At 46.4% G+C, this 19,314-nt stretch overlaps 2 protein-coding genes across 9 annotated transcripts in view; one reads left to right on the top strand and one right to left on the bottom strand.

The window, feature by feature from the left end:
- Cops7a (COP9 signalosome subunit 7A) overlaps nucleotides 1-19,314 on the top strand; it is a 32,900-nt gene that overhangs the window by 1,728 nt on the left and 11,858 nt on the right. For 3 of the 6 annotated variants that reach the window (XM_020158305.2, XM_020158304.2, XM_020158302.2), the window contains exons 2-3: nucleotides 551-626; nucleotides 5,178-5,269. The gene's annotated coding sequence lies outside the window, so the exon portion shown is untranslated. Of the gene's footprint in view, nucleotides 1-433; nucleotides 455-550; nucleotides 627-5,177; nucleotides 5,270-8,029; nucleotides 8,166-19,314 lie in introns of those variants that run through there. The other 3 variants (XM_074076185.1, XM_074076186.1, XM_020158307.2) reach the window with 3 other exon arrangements.
- On the bottom strand, nucleotides 2,018-8,587 carry Pianp (PILR alpha associated neural protein). 3 transcript variants are annotated; one of them, XM_074076183.1, is made up of 6 exons: nucleotides 8,347-8,587; nucleotides 6,123-6,181; nucleotides 5,346-5,860; nucleotides 4,533-4,617; nucleotides 3,578-3,799; nucleotides 2,018-3,250 (listed from the first exon to the last, which is right to left on the bottom strand). In XM_074076183.1, exons 2-6 carry the CDS (start codon nucleotides 6,137-6,139, stop codon nucleotides 3,229-3,231), a joined length of 861 nt encoding a protein of 286 aa, XP_073932284.1. In that variant the 5' UTR covers nucleotides 6,140-6,181; nucleotides 8,347-8,587; the 3' UTR covers nucleotides 2,018-3,228. The 3 variants fall into 3 exon arrangements, with proteins under 3 accessions (XP_073932284.1, XP_020013890.1, XP_073932285.1); XM_020158301.2 differs by having other exon boundaries at nucleotides 4,533-4,614; nucleotides 8,347-8,584; XM_074076184.1 differs by lacking the exon at nucleotides 8,347-8,587 and adding an exon at nucleotides 7,867-7,998.

The raw sequence follows: 19,314 nt of genomic DNA, 5'->3' as shown, positions 1-19,314 counted from the left end.
CCATTCCCTACTTGGGTCTAAGCCACACGGGTAAGTATTTTAGAAAAATGCTTAGGAAAAGCCTGGCTGAGTGACTTGATGCACCACCCAGGAGGCACAGAAAGCCTGGTGAGGACAAATGTTGCTTCCAGTGGTGCCTGTGATGTGTGGCCCCAAGAACCTTTCAATTCCCTAAAGAGCAGTACGGCTACTATTTTGTTCCTCCTTCCACTCTATTACTTGCAGCCTTTGGAGGATCTCCCAAGATCCCATAGCTGTCTTTTCAACTCTAGGAGAGAGAAAAGTTAGGGTCTGTTCCCCAGGGCCTCATGCTTTTTCATAGCATGTCAATTCACCTTAGTCTGGGATAATTCCTCCAGAACAATTCAGAAATCTAAAATTGTCTCCTTTCTCTTGTCTTTCCTTCAGCATCTGACTTTCCATGGGGAAGGGGACATTTAGGGAGAGGGAACAGGTGAGGAGTTCCAGTGTCTTGCTGGTGTATTTTAATTTATTTAAATGTAGGGAAACAGCAGTCTAATCAGACAGTAATTAATTCCCTCTTCATTAGGGGCCTTCATGTGTGCCTTCTGCATATGGATGAGCCACAGGGTCACGCTGTCCCTCTGAAGAGACAGTTGCTGAAGGTGAGAGCCCAGCCAGCAAGTTCTCTAGGCAACCTTCCCCTTCTGTGCTAACTCCTCCCCCTATTCCTGCGGGGAAAGCAGGAAAGGCTGAGGCTTCCTCTCCCACCCCTCACTGCCCCCAACTTAGCCCATCTGCATAATAAGCACTCATCCTGCACCCTCAGTTCCCGCTCAGCCTTTTGCCTTCCATCAGAGGTCTCAGGGATGGCTTCAGGACCACTGGGTTAACAGAGCCCTCCTCAGAAGGCTTGCTTGTCTGGAACCTCTGCTTGTAGTTGCTTCAACACTCCTTGGCTGGCTTCTTTCCTCTGGAGAAGTCGGTTCTTCTCTGAGGGAGTCTTACACCATGACTGCACACACTGCTCTAGTCCTGAGAAATACACACCTTCCTCCCCATACCCCCCCATACTTACCAAGTGCTGCAGGGACTTGGCTGCACAACCCACTCCCCCTCCCCACACACACACCCCTTACTGCAAAGTAAAGCTACCCAACTCCTAAAGCACACTCTTACCAACACATACCTTCCTAGTTCTAGCTCAAAGATAAACACACCCAGGCAGGTACAGTCCCAGGCAGCCCCCAATCTATTGTCTCCTATGCTCCCTGGGGCTACCCCATTTGTAGGGAGCAGGTGGGGCACAGATGAGGAGGGGGGAATGGGACCTGGGTGGTTACTATGGCAACAGAGCCTAGCAACAGCTGAGAAGCTGATGTGTGGGCTTTCCTAGGGCTGTTACAAGAGCCAAACCTAGAATTGGGGCCTCAGAGGTGACTGATCCCAGCTGGGCAGCCTGTGTTCCCTTGCCCAAACACACCCAAGTCCACCCCCACACCCCAGCAGTGCCTCTTTCTAGAGAGGGCAAAGTGAGGAAGGTTAATGAGCTTAACCACAGGGCTTCTAATGCTGCACAGCTTTGGGGGGGGCGGGGGCAATTTTGGGTGGGGACAGGTTAGGAAGCAAGGGTGAAATAAACCAAGCAGAGCAGATCCATCTTTCTCCTTTCACCCTTTACCCTCTATCTACCTTACAAGTTCTCTCTTCCTTTCCTGGCTTGCTTTATTACTTGTCCTACGTAATTTTTCCCTTTTCTCTGTCTCCTTTCTCTTGGTCTCTCTTGACCTTCACTGGCAAGGAACAATGAGCCACATTTCCGATTCTAATTTCTCTCTTGCACTCCTGCTCTTTAGCAGGGCTTGTCCCTTAGTTTCTCCTGCTTCCATTCTGTGCCAAGTTAAGGCCCCCTACCAGTTCCCAGCTCCAGGAGGAGCTGGTCAGGTCACTTCCAGTCTGGAGGAGTTCCCTACCTCACCTTTCTTTTCTCTCCTACCTCCCTACCCTTCTCCTCTTCTCTCTACATGGGTCATAAGGCAGAACCAGGGGACTCAAGTATCTTGCAAAGGCTTTATTTGTGAAAATTTGAAACTTACATCCCACAAGAATTCAAGATTATCACCACAAGAAGAAGAAAGAGATAATACAAAAATATATATCACAGCATAGGAACCAGGTAAGAGGGGAAGAAGGAAGATGGAAAAACTGGTGAGAAATAAGGAAGAACCTAGGAAAGGGAAAAAGCAGGAGAAAGAAGGAGGAATGACAGGAGGGGACATGAGGGAACCCAGGAAGGAAAGGGTTAGATGTGGAGGCAGCGCTCCTAATGGCCTTGAACCAGTCCCTGGCAGCCTAGGTGGAGTTAGGGAGGACCTAAGGGAGATTGGGAAGTGGAGGTCTGGCTCAGGAGGTTCTGAATTCCAGACACAGACAGACAGACAGACACACACACACACAGCCAGGAGAGATAACACAAAAAGGACTTGGGAGGAAGGGGAGGACAAATGGGAGTCCCTTTCTCATGTAATACAGCAGGCAACTCCCTAAAACCCAGCTCTCAGACAACAGAATTAGCAGTGGGGCTTCATTAGCTCTCAGAGTAATGCCAGCGCCCTTGGAGTTTAATGAGAGGACAGTGAAACAAATGACGTGGAATGGGATGGGCCCATGACAAATAAGGGCACAAGGAGTTCCCCAGCTCACCTCCTAACCCACCTCTGGGACAGCATGCAGGGGCCACAGAAACTAAATCAGCAGGTGTTCATGAGGCAGAGTGAGTGTGCCACGCCACACAAGCCACAGCATTGGGCCAGAAATGCACATGAGAGGTGATGAGGTATGCATGAAACACGGACTGCTGAATGTTTGAACTGGACACAGTGTGCGAAGGAGGAAAACATCAAGGAAAGTGTTAGTGACCAGCTGAGCAGACAGATGTGAATGGGGAGGGGTGCAGAAGCGCGGTGTGAAGAGCATGAGCATATGCTATGCTCTGTGAGGGTGGGGTGAATGTTCAAGGCTTTCATGTGAGTGTGCAAGGGTGGGAATGGGGGACCCAAAGTCACAAGTGTGTGAAGCCCCCAACTACAGGAGGGCAAGCAGATGGGCTTGCCCATGGGGCCAGTGAGTGTTCCAGGGTGGTGTGCAAGGGCAGGTAGCCAGGAGCCCCCGTGGCCCCAGCTTCCCACAGCTGCCCCACCCTCTGTGGGATGGCGGCTATGCCGGCCCCTTGACCTCCTGCTTGGCAGCACCCCAACATGGGGGGCATCACAGATTCACCAGGGGAATCCTGAGAGGAAGAGGGAAAGGGTACAGTCAGGTACCAAGGGCTAGGCTGGAGTCGAAGGAGAAGTCCAAGACAGAGAAGGGGACTCAAGGTTAAGAGGGCAGAATTGGAAGTAAAGGGCAGCAGGAAAATAGGACATAGAGTCTGAACATGGGAGAAGGGCTCCTCCAGAGAGGGACTGGCAGCCTCCTTGGGAGGGTCTAGGACCAGGCCAGGAAGGAGAGCCAAGGGACATACATGGGAAGGCCAGGCCACCACCCACCCAGTAAGCACCCCCACCCCAGCTCTGTAGACCTCCTCACCCTCCCATCCCATTGCCCCTACCCTCACCGGTTCAACTGGAAGGCTGGAGCCCCCTTGGGCTGGGGCATCCCAGGCCGGGGTCCCCCTCGGGGCTCCTCATGGTCAGGGGTAGGGGTAGGTGAGTCCCCGAAGGCCCCCAGCACAGTGACTCCAGCCGGGGACAGGTCTGTCAGGGGCTGCTGGCTCTCCTCCTGCCTCAGAGCACCTTGCTGCCCTGAGGGCCTGCGCCGCTTCTGGCTGCGGTCCCAGCTGGTGCACCAGAAGGAAAGATGTCTTCTCACACACTCTAGTAGTCCCATCCTGGGCTTGCAGCACTGGCTGACCCTGCCTCCCACATGCACCTCCAACATCCTACTGCAAAGAAACTAGCCTGACAGTTCCCTACACTAATAGCCTGGGGCTCTGAGCTCATAAAACACTCCCCCCTACCTCCCTCTAAACCATGTTCCTATCTTAATCCAGACCCACAGAATTAGTGTCCCTCCCCAACAACACAGAGTACCCTAAAATTGCCTCCTCTCCCATGCATGCTCAGAAGAGCCATTTCTCTCCTCCAGAAGCACCTGGAAGATTTAGTTCTAGTTCAAAGTTAGCTAATGACCCGGACACCTGAGTCTAATGATTCTCTCAGTAAAGTGTGAAGGACTGTGTGACCCATTATTAAATGTATGCGAAAGAAAGTTCCAGATTTTCTTCCTCTTGCCTGGAAGCCCTAAGAATTTTCTCTGTCTCGGAGGGATGCCCACCAAAGTCCCCAGGATACATAAATAATTCCCCTCCCTCCCATTTTCTGTGTATGTCTCTTCCAGAAAAAAGCTACACTGATTTTCTGTCCTGCTTCACTCAAAACGCTACCTTTTTCCCAAGGTCTTGCCTTCAGCCACTATTCCCTACTCCAGCCCCAGAAAAATTGGTCCCCTTGCTCCCTCCCTGCTTCCAGCTTGTTTGCAAACATTCAGTCAACCTTCTTCCTCCAGCTTACCAGAACTTGAAGATGATGCCGGTAGCCACGAGAACAATGATGACAGAGATGGTGATTGTAACATAGAGCTGAGGATCCACACCTGCTGGAGTGGAGGGAAAGTTGTTGGGAGGACTGAGGTGCTAGGAGCCAAGAGGCAGCTGGGGTGGAATTAGGCTGAGGAGTACTGGCACAGGAATCCACATTGCCCAACTCTCTTTCTCTTGAGCCTCCCTTACGAGCTTTTCCCTGAGTTTTCAGCTCTTTTCTTCCACTTCCCCTAATGTATTTCACTAAATCATACATGTACCTATCATGAGGACAAGGCTACAAGATTAGAGGGAATCTATCTCTCTGCATAGAAGTTAGGAGGTTGGTGTTCTAGCGTCTACCCTTGTCCAGTCCAAACTACTGGCCTTGTCCCTCCATGGACATTCCTTGAGCCAAGACATCACTGGTAGTCCCCTTCCACCATGGTGTTCCTTTGCCTGGAATACCCCCATAGTTTTCAAGGTCCAGCTCAAATGTCAATTCTCTGAGCTGTTCTGATCCCCAGGCAGAAGTCTCTCACTTCTCTATTTTCCTACAAACATGCTGTGCGTGCCTGTATTAGAGCACTTATTATGTTGACTCATCCCCGAGTGTTTACACATCTGTCTTCTCCAGTGGACCTAAACTCCTTGAGGGCTCAGCCGGCATCTTCATCTCTGCATCCTTGCCAGTATAGAGCCTGACACATTTGCTGAAGAAGCTCTCAGGTAAGGCCTGTATTTCTGCTGTTTAATCTTCAAACCGCCTCCCCACCCTCACATCCCTACCAGCCTTGTCCCTCACCTTCTCCATGTCCACCGAACAGGAATGGCCTCAGGGTGGCAGGTGTTTCTCCAAGGATGAGCCCGTCTCCATCATCTCGCATGGAGTCTGAGTTAGGGTGTGGAGTAGCCAGCCCATGGGGGGCTGCAAAACCATAGTCCAGGGGCAGAAATCCAGGATTGACTGAGTTGGGGTCCCCCCCATCCTCTCGAGACACTGTAGGGCCCCACACAATAGCCCAGGGATACTGGGATGATGGTGGTCCTTCCTCAAAGCCCGACGGAGTGGCAGGGGGCGCAGTGCCTGGCAGAACTTGCCGACGTGATCTTGGAACCCGAGGAGATCGGCTTGGTGGAGGTGCCCGTTCCCACACGCACACATGGCGTGGGGCTGAGGGGCCACCCCGAACACAAGGAGGGCGGGCTGGGGCTGGTGGGGTTCGGGGGGAGGAGGATGAGGAGCCCTGAGCAGGCGGTGGGAGGGGCAGCAACAGCAGTGGCCAGAGAGGGAGGAAGTGGGACAGCAGCAGAGCAGGCCTGCAAGAAGGGAGAGAAAGCAATAAGACCCAGACCCACATGGGCCTGTGTGTGAGGAGGGTAGGTTCACACCAGAAATCCCAGGATGCCTCCCTCCAAGTTTCTCTCCAAGAACCAGTGAGCCTTGGGAAGAACCTAGCCTTATATCCTCCTTCCGAGGGGCTAGCCCTCAGGATGGGAGGCCCTGAATGGGCCTAGGAAGGTCAGGGCCAAGCCCCCAGAGAAAGTGGTCTCCAAGCTCCCCCTGCTGGGCCAAACTTACCACATCCTGCACTCCATGTCGAGGTCTTCCTCAGCTGTGACCCAGATTTTCAGCTTTTACTGGGGGGAAAACGGAGTCGTCAGACCCTAACCTGCCCTGTGCACTTCTCCAACTCATTCATCTGCCACTTTTATCCCCATTTCCCCTCCCAGGCTGCTCAGCTGACAGCATGCTGCTGCCACCCCCCAGGATCTACTCCTTCTTAGCATCCTTTTAGGGCAAAAACTCTAGAGTGGTTTCCTAAATAGCCCCTAACCCCATGTACAACTTTCTGGGTGGGTCCCTTTTACCTCCTGCCCTAGGGTCTACCCTTGTTTCTCTGTCTTCCTTTCTTCTCACTTCCTCTGCCCACAGCTCCAGGCTTTTCTTGGATCTTAATTTAGAGCCAAGAACCTTGTGATTCCTTGAGCACCTATCGCTAGGGAGGGAATCTAAGGGTGGGGGAGGGAAGGGAAGTCAATCTGAGTGAGTATATGCACGCACTCAAGTCTGGGAGGGGAGACTTCCAGCCCTCCCACCCCACTTGTAGTCCCAGGCATTTCTCTTATTATGGGCCCCCAGGAGTCTGTATCTTCAGGAGGAAGAACTGGAGCAATGGGAGGAAAGAGACACAGAGAAAGGTGGGTGGGAGAAAAACTACAGAATATAGTTTTTAATGTTTAATCATCCAAATGCATAGGTGCTCTCTGAAGGGAGGTGGAGTTGGGAAGAAGCCACCCCCTCAAATGCCGCTCTCCTGGGTAAAGTCCTGGGAGAATGTGGTTGGTTTTGAAAGAGGAGGGGCATGTTCTCAAAGCTGAGGGTGGAAGATCCAGGGGGCCAGTCTCCCTAAAGTGAATGAGGATATGACACACAGAGTTCTCTGGTTTCTAAGTCTAACTAAATTTACACATTAAATAGTCCCAGAAAAAATAAGGGAAGAGATGGGCAAGTCTGGGGATGAGAACGGGGAGGTGGGCCTTCGGGAGAGAGGGGAAGGAGGTGAAGGGCTGGGAGAGGGAAGGTTGGTCCAGAGTGATGAGGAGAAAGGCAAAGAGGAAGCTACCTAGAGTTCAGAGTAAGGGTGACAGGCACCCCTGAAAGGGAGTAATTGGGGAAAGAAAAGGGGGGTACAGAAAACAGAACTGCAGAGGATGCTGAAGGGAGAAAGGCATGAGAGAAAAGGTCAGAGAGGAGAAACTGAAAGGGTAAAGAGGCAAGGGACAGGAGGAAGGAAGGACCCAGGCAGGATAGTCAGAAGTGGAAGACAGTGGAAGGGGAAGGGAGAAAAAGAAATGGAGAAGCCCAGGGATGGGAGAAAGGAAGTGAGAAAGGAGAGAACATAATATTGAAGACAAAATGAGAAGAGTAAGGGAATAGGGACAGAAAAAAAAAACAAAAAACCCAGCAAAGATGGAGGAGTTAGAAATTATTTCTTCAAATATAAAGGGATATGGAGACAGGGCTAGGGGTATGGTGAAAAGAGATGTTGATGGAAAGAGCTGAAGACAAGGTACAGAGAAGGAGGCTAGAGGAGGGACTGAAGAAATGGTCGAGGGAACCAGTGGAGCGGAGAAGGGCTCATGGGGACATCTGTGGCCAGCAGACTCCAGAAGCCACCTGACCCTTCGTCTGGTGCATACCCCACTATCAACGTCAACTCCAGCACCTGCGCCTTGACCCCTTTAGTCACCCCCTCCAGGAAGCCCGCAGTCCCCAGGCATGGCTCTCAGCCCCCACCCACCTCTCCCCGCTCCTCACCGACCTGTTGTGCGCAGGAGATGTGCTGGGGGTGGGGCGGGAGACTTGGGGTTGGGGAGCCGGGCCCCATCCCCAGCGTTGTCCCCCAATCCCGCCAATCCCACAGGCCCGCGCTCCCAAGGCAGGGCTAGAAAGCGGCGCGTGCGGGTAGAAACCAAGGAAAAGGTGGTCGGCAATGGGTCTTGGAGGGAGGGAGCGCTGAGAGTGGAAAGAGAACCCCAAGCAGGAGGATGCTCCAAGCCGCGGGTTGAGCTGAAGGCAGGAGGAGGCAGCTGCGGGGACGCTGACTGCCGCACCAGGAAGGCAGGATGGAGTCGGGACGGCGGAGGGATGGAGGGCACGGTGGAAGGGAGCTCTGGGGGTGCTGGAGCTGGAGGCGGGGTAGGGACCGCGCTGGGAGGGAAAGGAGGCTATAGGCGCGGAGCGGAGAAGAGCAGGGCCGGGCTCCCTCCGGGTGGGGGCGTTGAGGGTCCCCCTTGCTCACCTGCATGCCTGGTGCGGCGGCGCGAGGACTGCGGGCAGTCGGGGCTGCGCGGGGCTGGGGGGTCGCAGACGCGGGTGGGGCACGGGGCATGGTCGGGAGGTTTGGTCGGCAGCAAAGCTCTGGAGCTGGAGGTTGGCGGGGGGAGGCCGGCGGGCGCCAGGGGCGCGGGGCGGCGGCGGGAGATGCTCGCTTCGGCTCGGCTCCGTTCGGCTCCGGCTGCGCTCGCCTCGGCTGGGCTCGGCACGGCGACTTGGACCGCTCGGTCCCCGCCTCTCCCCCGCCCGTCTGTAGGCCACGCACGGTTTAACCCTTCTGCTGCCGTGCTGCAGGAGTCGAGCCCAGTTTTGTCCCAGGTGTAGGGTTGGAAAGGACAGCAGGGATGGGGAAGGACAAACTTTCAGTTCTCCGGGTTCTGATGGAGGGTTCCTCCACACCCCTTACCCTAACCCCATGGTCACCCACGGTTGTCCCAAGCAGTTCTGAGATTGAGTTCCCAACTCTGTTTTGCTCTGGTGGAGAGGGGCCAACGTCAAGGCCATGGGTGAGAGGTAGAGGGAGGGACAGGGGAGAAGATGGCACACTATCATTGGAATATACCAACGGCTTGATCCCATATTTCATTCTGGTCCTGCTACAATACATTTTCTCTGAAGCAAACCAAATATTTAAAATAAGTGCATCCGGTTTCAATCACTGTACTCCTCTCTTCTAGCACTCAGAATATTCAAACGCCTTACTGTGATTTACAAGGCCTTATAAATGCCTGTTTCTCGTAGGAGTCTGTGATTTCCTTTCCTAAAGATTTCTATGCCTCAGACACAGTGGACCTGATATATGTTCCTAGAAGGAGACAGGGCCTTTGCATTTGCTGTTCCTTCTGTCTGGAATGCTTTTTTTCCCTGGCTTTCCACGATGACTCATACTTGTCATTCCACTCTCACTTAGATCTTCTGCGAGGCACATATGAATAAAATAAAAATTAAAAAAAAAAAAGATCTTCTGGGAGGCCTTCCCTAATCTCTGTACCAAAAGTAGATTCCTTTGTCCTTACTACCACCCCCTCAGACCCTATCCTCCTCTCTCACATTAACCTGTTTTTATTTTCTCCTTCACTTCCACATCACATTCTCCAACTTCATTGGCTGTCCTTTCTTTGTCTTCCTCAGTTCTGACCTCTAAATGTTGGAGCCTCCCAGGGTTTAGTCCTTGGCCTTCTTCTCTTTTTACTTCCTCTGTCCAGTGATCTCATCCAGTCCTAGGGCTTAAATATTATGTAAATGTCAGTGAGTCCTAAATTTATATCCAGAGCTCCAGACTCATTTATCCAACAGCCTACTTGACATCTCCACTTGGATGTCTAATAGCCGTGCAAGCTTACGTGACTAAAATAGATGTCTTGAATTCTCCCACTCCCAATCCATTTCTCTCCCAGTGTTCCCCATCCTGGAACATGACAACTCCTAGTTGTTCAGGCTAAAAACCTAGGATAACTCCTGGTTCCTTACCTGTATCTAATTCATCAGCAAGTGCTTTTGGCTCTGCCTCCAACGTATGTCCTGAACCTATCCCTTTCATCTTTATTGCTATAATCCTGGTCTAAGCCATCATCCCTTATTTGGGGTATCAAAATAGTTTCCTGGCTGCTCTATCACTCTACCCTTGCCCCTTTACAAACTAGTCTTCACAGTTATCAGTAGTGTGTGTGTGTTTTTCCTTGGGCTTGCTAGGCAGTTGCTCTAAGACTTGAGCCACACCCCCAACCCTTTTTTACTTTAGGTTTTGTATCATTTTGTTTTGTTGGTACTGAGGTTTGAAATAAGGGTTTCATGCATGCTAGGCAAGCCCTCTACTACTTGAGCCATGATCCCAGTCCTTTATCTTTAGTTATTTGTTCACTAGGGTCTTGCATTTATGCTGGTACTGGCCTTGATCATGATCCTCCTGTTTATGCTTCCCAGGTAGCTGAGATGATAGGTCCACCATACCCATCTTTATTGCTCAAGATTGATTTGCTTGGTCTGCCCTCCAAACCCATGAGCCTCCTGATCTCTCCCTTCTGAGTAGCTAGAATTTTAAGTGTGAGCTACTGCATCTGGCATTTATCATATAAATATCATATATATTTTATATATATATAATATCATATATATTTTAAAATCTAAATTGTATCAAGCACTTCCCTGTTTAAAATATTCCAGCGAGGCTGGAGGCATGGCTCAAGTGGTAGAGCACCTGCCTAGCAAGCACAAGGCTCCAAGTTCCAAACCCAAGAACATAAAAAAAAATTCAAGTGGCAAGTGGCTTTTTATTGTACTTGTAATAAATGTGAACTCCTTGTAAGGAGAAGCCTACCAACTTGTACTCCCCTCATACACAAAACAAACTTCTTGTTCTAGAACATCAGAAATCATCCTTTAGCATTCTTGCACTTTGATTCCTGCTCCCTAGAGTGCTTTGCATTCTCCATCTTTACCTGGTTGACTCCTTGGCATTCAGATCTCTATTCAAAATCTAAAATGGTCCTCAATTGTAATTCATTGTTTTTCCCATTGCTTTCTGGAATGATCTTATATTTGTTTCCTATTTATAGTTGAGAATAAATATCTCATTTGTCTTGTTCACCTTGGCTTCCACTGTGCCTAGACATATGGCAGATGATTGATATTTATTGCTTGTGAACTTTGTCTGGGACGCCTACCCACTCAACTCTTCATTATCTCCTTGACTCTCCCCCTGCCTTCCCTTTCTGCGTGACCTCCCTGATCTCTACACTGAGACTAAAGCTTCAGGATGAGTCTGTTCACATACACTCCCCTCCAGGCTTTCCCCCTTCCTCTACTGCATTATTATTGTCATTAGCCTTGCACTCCCACCTCCCGGAAGGAAGCATGCTGTTGAGAGCAGCATCTGCAGGAACCAGTCCTCCTCCTTGCCTATCCCTGACAGCCCTTCCTTTGAGGTCAGAACAGCAGGGTAAGTGAGCTGTCCTGGTCTTTCCAAGTGGCAAGGGAAAGACAGTGTGCATCAGATGTAAATGGGGACACAGGGTCATGAAAGGCAGCTTGCATACCTCCTACCATCTCCTGAGCTCTGGAGAGCCCAGTGCATCCTGAGGATAGGCTCTGGTGGACTCACTGTAGGCCAAGTGTGGGCCACATTTTCAAATGAATCTCACTCAGTGCACTGAGGTCTGTGCATCCCTATCAATTATTTCTAGTATTCCTGATTCATTCTTTCAACACACACACATACATATATTTGGTTTTTTTTGGTGGCACTGGGGTTTGAACTCAGAATGTACACTTTGAACAACTCCACCAGCCCTTTTTTGTGATGGGTTTTTTTCAAGATAGACAGGTTTCTAACTGATTTTCCTGATCTCTGCCTCCTGAGTAGCTAGGATTATAGGCAGCATGATCCTGGCCACAACATGTATTTTTTGAACACTCACTACATACCTGGTACTGTACCATGGTTGGGAATACAATAGAGAACCAGAACAAAGTCACCCCTGTCTTTGTGGAGCTTATAATCTAGTAAGGGAGACAATAGAATATAAAGTGATAGGCCTGGGGTGTAGCTCAGTGGTAGAGCTCATGCTTAGCATGTGTAAGGCCCTGCTATCTCTGGGCTCAGTAAGGGTTCCTAGTATTTGTCAGTTAGTTTTCTTTTCTCTCTCTCTCTCTCTCTCTCTCTTTCTCTCTTTCCTTTCCTCTCCCTCCTCCCCCCCCCCTTCCTCTCTCTTTCTTTCTGGTGGGGCAGTTTAAGACAGGTCTTACTGTGTAGCCCAGGCTAGGCTGGAACTGGTGATCCTCCTGCTTTATCCTCCTGAGTGCTAAGATGTCAGGTGCATGGCACCATGCCTAACCAAATTCTGTCAGTTTTCCATCCTCAAATGTTAAATATCCTTCTAAACTCTTCTCTGTCTCTCTCAGCTAATGATCTTGCTTGCTGCTTTTCTGAGAATTTAGAGACAAGCAGAGGAACCCCACACATACACCTCACAATCCCTCTGCTCCTCCTGTGGCAGATCTAGACCCTGTCACTCACTCAAAGTCATCACTCCAGTGACTGTCCCTCCCTCTTCTTGCAGCCAGCAGCATGTAAGTACACCATAATTTCTCCACACTTAATCCTTCTTAGCTGTGTGTTTGCATCCTGTGTCTACCCTTCTCTGCTCACCATTCCAGCACAGTTTTCTCAAAAAATGGCCTCTGTTCACCATCTCTTCCATCCCCCCACCTTTTTTTTTTAGTGGTACTGGGGTTTGAACTCAGGGCCTACTCTTTGAGCACCTCTATTAGCCTTTTTTGTGATGGGTTTTTTTTTGTTTTGTTTTGTTTTGTTTTGTTTTGTTTTTGAGATAGGGTCTCAAGGAGCTGTTTGCCTAGGCTGGCCTTGCACTATGATCCTCCTGATCTTTGCCTCCTGAGTAGCTGGGATTACAGACTTAAGCCACCGGAGCCCAGCTGTAGTTCTTTATTCTGGATACTAATTTTTGTCAGTTATATAGTTTGCAAATATCTGGGTTTTTGTTTTGTTTTGTTTTTGTGGTGCTAGGGATCAAACACAAGGCCTCCTGTTCACCAGGCAAGTGCTCTACCACTGAGCTATACCCTCGGCCCCAAATATCTGTACTTTTGTGAAGATATTTGTAATCTTCCTTTCATTTTTTTTTCATCATTTCTTTTTTCAGTGCTGGGGTTTGAACTCAGGGCTTTGTGCTTGCTAGGCAGAGGCACTCTACTACGTGAGCCACACCCCCAACCTTCACAATACATTTTGATTATCAGAAGTTCTTAAAGATTTTAAATTTTCACTTCTCATGCTTAAGTCTTAAGTCCATCTAGAATTGATTGTTGTGTAACAAACATTGTAAAATTCTTCTGCTTATTTTCTTTTATTGGTACAGGGTTTCCTCTGTAGTCCAGGCTGGCCTCCAACTCAGGATCCTAGGGTAGTGGAGTGACTCAAGTGTTAGAGCACCCAAGCACGAGGCCCTAAGTTCAACCCCCAGCACCAGACACACACACAAAAGCTCTCTTGATCCTCTTCGGAGGCTATCCTGAAAGCTGGGATTATAGGCATATACCACCACACCAGGCAATTCTTTTTTTACAGTTTTGATTTACTAATATTTTTGAATAGTTAATATTTTATTTATTATTATTATTACATTAATAATACAAAGGGATTTCATTCTGATAATTTAATACATACATACATACAGTGTACCTTGAATAAATTCACCCCCTAAGGCTCTACTTTTTAATATGGAAAATCAATCATCCCAGCAACATTTTCGTTTTTGGTGGCACTGTGGTTTGAGCTCAGGGCCTCCTTCTTGCTAGGCAGATGCTCTACCACTTGAGCCCTGTCACTAGCACCCAGCAACATTTTTTAACTAGTCTCTTTCTGATGTTCTGTGCTATCTGTATTGCATGCCATAGTTCCATAAGTATACGAGTCTGTTTCTAGATAATCTACTCTGTCCCACTAGGAAACTGTCTAATAATTTGCATCAATAACACACTTTCTTAAATTCTGTAGTTTTAGGTGGGAATATAGTTCAGTGGTGGATCATGTGCCTAGCATGAGTGAGGCTCTGGGTTCCATCTTTCACACCAAAACAAACAAGCAGCAAACAAACACCCCTCCACCAAAAAACAGAAGAAAAAAATGGTAACCAAAAAAACCCATAAACATAAACCATAAAATAAATCTAGATTATCTCCCACAGCAAACATCATGTTGCCAATACACTCCTCAGAAATCTTCTGCCATTTCTTGGTGCTCGCTATGTATGTGAGCCAACTTGTCAGGTTCCACAGACTTTTCTTGGAATTATATTGAATCCAAAGTCCAATTTGAGGAAAATGGATATCTTTTTGATATTGAGACTGCCTGTTACAGATTTGGGATGTCTCTCCATTTTTTTAGGTCTTCTTGAATGTCTTTCAGTGAAGTATAATTTTTTTAAGTATAATTTTCTGCATACAGATAATGTGCATCTTCTATTTTTTTTTACTCCTAGATCATATTTTACTTTTCTGTTATAGTTAATGGTATTTTTCAAGATTGCATATTCAGAGTATTTTCTTTTTCTGATACATAGAAATGCAGTTGATTTATAATATTGGCTTTAGAACCAACAACCTTGATAAGCTCTCTCTCTGTCTAATAATTTTCCTATGGACTGTTTGAATGTTCTACAACAAAAGCAATCACATCATCTGTAAAAGACAGCAGTTTGCTTTTTCCTTTCCAATGCTATGACTTTAATTTCCTTTTCTTGTGCTGACCAGACCTTTAGTTCAACATTGAGTACAGGCAGTCATAAGCTGTTTTATTTTGTTCTTGCTTTTAAAGGAAACACTTCCAATATTTTTCCAGTATGAATGGTACTTACAGCACAAAGCCCTGGGTTCAATCCCCAGCACCACAAAATAATAAATAAATAAATAGTATTTGCTGTATGTATGTTTTGTTTTGATTAGTTTTGGCATAACTGGGGTTTGAACTGAGGGCTTTGCACTTGCTAGGCAGGTGCTCTACTAAGCCTCCAGCTTGAGTGTTTGGTTTCTTTAAAAAATAACTTTTACAAGTTAAAGAAAACACCTTCAGTTCCTAGTTTGTTAAGCGTTTTGTCATATATGGGTGTTGAATTAAATGCTTTTAAAGCCCATTTTATTGTGAAATATAACATATAAAGAGCAACAAAAGCAAGTGTAATGAATATTTACAAAGGGAACACTATAAATGGAATAACCACCATCTAGGCTGTGTAACCACCAGGTAAAAGAGCCCTACCTGTAGTCCAAAGGACCCGTGTGTCCCTGCCCAATCACAGACCACTTGCTCCTCACCAGAGGTAGGTACAATTCTGATTTTGATGGCAATTACTTCCTTATTTTTCTTAGTACTTTTCCCAGATTGGTATACATTCATTAATAACATAGTTTATTTTGCTTGCTTTTGGAGATATACATGCAGTAATATTATGTGTATTTGCTATGTATGTGAGTGTGCAGTTACTTTTACTTTTCTAGATAATACTAAAGTCTTTTCCAAAGTAGTTTAACTAGCCAGATGTGGTGGCACACACCTAAGCATTCAAGAGGCTGAGACAAAAAGGATCTCAAGTTTAAGGCCAGCCTGGACTATAAAGCAAGACTCTGTCTCAAAAAAAAAAAAAAAATTCTGGTGTACCCAGTGATATTTATCATGGCTTTAATTTGCATTTCTCTGATCACTAATGAAGTTGAGCTAGTTTTCTTGTTTGTTGAGCTCGTGGATTTCCTCTTTTGTGAAGTGCTACTTCAAATCTTTAGTTCATTTTTATAATTTTTATTAAGGTTTTTTTGTGTTTTGTTGTTGCCATTTTATTGTTTATTTTTTGAGACAGGATCTCGTTGTGTAGGGAACACTCTGTAGCCCAGCCCAGACTGGCCTTAAACTGGAGATCCTCCTGCCTCAGCCTCCCAAGTGCTGGGATTATAGACATATACCATTAAACCCAGGTTTATTTTTAAAAATCTAATCCTTTCACTTTTTTTCCCCCTTACTACTTTCACTAGGATCCCATTATAAGACTAAAAAAAGGGGCTAGTAGAGTGGCTCAAGTGGTAGAACGCCTGCCTAGCAAACATGAAGCCCTGAGTTCAAACCCTAGTACTGCCAAAAAAAAAAAAAAGACAATAGAATTGACAATACCAGGAATTTCTTTATCAGATTAACCAATTCCTTTCAAGCTTTTTTTTTTTTCTCTTTCTTTTTGAGACAGGGTCTTGCTGTGTTTGCCAGACTGGCTTCAAACTTGAGATCCTCCTGCCTCAGCCTGCATAGTGCTGGGACTGTAAGTGTGCACCACCACACCCAGCCTCTAGTTTTCTTTGCCCTTTTCTCTTTTCTCTTGCTTCTATTTTCTATTTTCTCTTTCTCTTCTCTTCTTTTCTTCTTCCTTCCCTTTCCTTTCTTCCTTCCATTAGGGATCAAACCTAGGGCCTTACTCATGCTGGGCAAGTGTTCAGCCACTGAGCTACTTCTCTGGTCCCCTTCTAGTTTTCTAAAAACTTTTTCAAAATCACAAGTGGATGTTGATTTCATAACATGAGTTATTTATTTATTTATCTATTTTTACAGCACTGGGGCTTGAACTCAGGGCCTACACCTTGAGACACTCCCCCAGCCCTTTTTATGATGGTTTTTTTCTGAGATAGGGTCTTGTGAACTATTTGTCTGGGCTGGCTTTGAACCACGATCCTCCTGACCTCTGCCTCCTGAGTAGCTAAGATTACAGGTGTGAGCCACAAGCACCTGGCAAGTTTTCTCTTTATTGATTGCACAATTTATTGTTTTAATCTCTTACTATTAAGAATAAAATTAATGCTTTTTTTGGTGGCATTGATGTTTGAACTCAGGGTCTGTGCTTGCTAGGCAGGTACTCTACCTCTTGAGCCATGCCCCAGGCCTTTGTGCTCTCTTTTGTTTTTTGTTTTTTTTGGCTTTGTTTTTTAGTGGGACTGGGGTTTGAACTCAGGGCTTGAGCCACACCTCCAGACTATTTTATTCTTGTTAGTTTGGAGATGGGATCTCAAGAACTGTTTGCCTGGGCAGGCCTCAAACCATGTTCCTCTTGATCTCAGCCTCCCACATAGCTAAAATTACAGGTGTGAGCCACTGACACTCAGTGCTCTAGATATTTTTTGAATAGGGTCTCATATTTATGCCTGGGACCTCATGCTACCACACTCATTTTTTTTTATTGGTTAAATGGGGTTCTTGATAATTTTTTTTGCCTGGGCCTCAACTGCTATCCTTTTTGTCTCTGCCTGCTTAGTAGTTAGGGTTTCAGGCAAGAGCCACAGCACCTAGCTAAAATTAATGTATTTTCTAACATCAAGTTACTCCCAAATTTCTGGAGGAAATTCAAGTTAATCTTGATATATTTTTTTTTTGCACACTGTGGAATTCAGTTTGCTAATATTTTTTGAAGATTTTTGTGTCACTGTTAATGAGTGATATTAGACTGTAGTTTTCTTTTTTTTTTTTAATTTGGCAGTACTGGGATTTGAACTCAGGGCCTCCCACTTGCTAGGCTAGTGTTCTTACCACTTGAGCCACTCTGCCAGCCCTGGACTGTAATTTTCTTTTCTACTATTGCCTTTGTCTAATTGTTTAATGTTTATTTTTTTGGAAGCACGGGGGTTTGTTTGAACTCAGGGCCTTATGCTTGCTAAGCAGATGCTCTACCACCTGAGCCTCTCTGCCAACCCTTTTTTGTGTTGGGTATTATTGAGATAGGGTCTCTCGAACTATTTGCCATGGTTGGCCTCTACCCTCCATTCTCCTGGTCTCCACCTGAGTAGCTAGGATTGTAGCATGAACCACTGGTACGCGGCTTCTTTGTCTGATAATAAGTTGAGTATTTTGTTCTTTCCTGTTATCTGGAAAGTTTATGTAAAATTAAAATGATCTGCACTTTGAAAGTTTGGTGCAACTTGTCTTATGCTATCATTCTTTTTTGTTGTTTAGACAGGGTCTTAATATGTAGCCCAGGCTGGCCTCCAACTTTTGATTCTCCTGCCTCTGACTCCTGAATGTTGGAATTACAGATGTGCACCACCACATCAAGCTGTGATGTAATTCTTCACTCTTCCTTTCATACCTTCCATCTACTCCACTTGCAAAATTCTGTTCACTCTACCTTTAAGTTCAGAATCCAACTAGTCTTCATTTCCATTTTCCTACCTTGGTCCGATTCACCACCACCTCTTCTCTGCATCATTTCAGAAGCTTTCTGATTGGTCTCATTGTGTCTGTCCATGCAGCCATCACCATATTTTAAACATGTGGTTCAGATCATGTCACTCCTCTGTTTAAATCCTCTAGTGGTTGCCCATCTCACTCACAGCAACAGACAGCGTCCTTACCATGTCCTGACAGGATCTGAACTCCCTGCTCCCTCTGACCCTGTCTGTTCTTTCTCTCCCTTTGCTCATGGGCCCCATTGCAGCTCCTCACATCAAGCTTGTGTCCATCCGAGAGCCATGGCACTTGTAATCAGCTTTGCCTAGAACACTTTCCCCACAGAAATCCACATGACTTCCTTCCTCATTTTTCTCAGGTCCTGTTATCACCTTATCAGAGACGGTGGCCCTTTCTTAGTACTTTAAGTAAAATAGCAAATGACTCCAACATCCCCTTACCTTATTTTTGTTTTTCATGTTTATCATCTCCTAACTATTTATGGTTTGAATCTCATCACAATAATATAAATACTAAGAGGGTAGAAATATTTTATGTATCCCTACTAGCTAGAACAATTCCTAGCAGTAAAACATGCTCAATATGTTTTGAATCAATGATATTTTATTATGTGTCTCACACCGTAGATCTCAGTCAGTTTTTTAGCTTGATTTCTATCATTAGAATTAAAAAAAACTGCACCTGATACATGGCCTTATACATACTGCCACTTAGTAAGGAATGAATACTGCTACATCCTTGACTTTGCTTGATTTACTTAGATTCTGCCCTGTTGGAGGAGGCATTTATTTTTTTTCTCACTTTCTCCTCTTCTTTTTTCAATTCTATTCCTTTGTTTTCTTTCTCCATCTCCTACTCCTCCCCTGTCTCTGATCTCTATAATCTTATAGTACATTCCCTTTCCTTTCTCCACATTCTTTTTCTACTTCCTGGTTCTCTCATGTTCTCTGATTCCTTTTTCTCTCATAGAACCATAAATCATCAGAACCAAAATTGGCCTTACATCAAATCTTTCATTTGGAAGATATGGAAGAAAAAATACCACAAAATGGTATATTAATTTGCTTTAAGGTCACAGCCGGTTTAAGGCAAATCAGGACTAGATATCACATTATCCTCTTTTCTATTTCCCTCCTCCACCTTCTCTTCCCCCATCCCTTCCCCCCTCCTCCTAAAAAAGTTTGTTTTTTTTTTTTTAGA

This window comes from Castor canadensis, chromosome 6 (assembly GCF_047511655.1).
Source record: "Castor canadensis chromosome 6, mCasCan1.hap1v2, whole genome shotgun sequence".
Classification (NCBI taxonomy): Eukaryota; Metazoa; Chordata; class Mammalia; order Rodentia; family Castoridae; genus Castor; species Castor canadensis.
Note: the sequence above shows the minus strand (reverse complement) of the source record. Positions and strands in the feature narration are given on the sequence as shown.

Excerpts from the sequence above, each read along its gene's own strand:
- Pianp (XM_074076183.1), bottom strand. Across the intron at positions 3,800-4,532 it reads GGCATCATCTTCAAGTTCTG|CTGGGACCGCAGCCAGAAGC; the intron begins GTAAGCTGGAGG and ends CTGGTGCACCAG. Across the intron at positions 3,251-3,577 it reads CCAGCCTTCCAGTTGAACCG|GATTCCCCTGGTGAATCTGT; the intron begins GTGAGGGTAGGG and ends TCTTCCTCTCAG.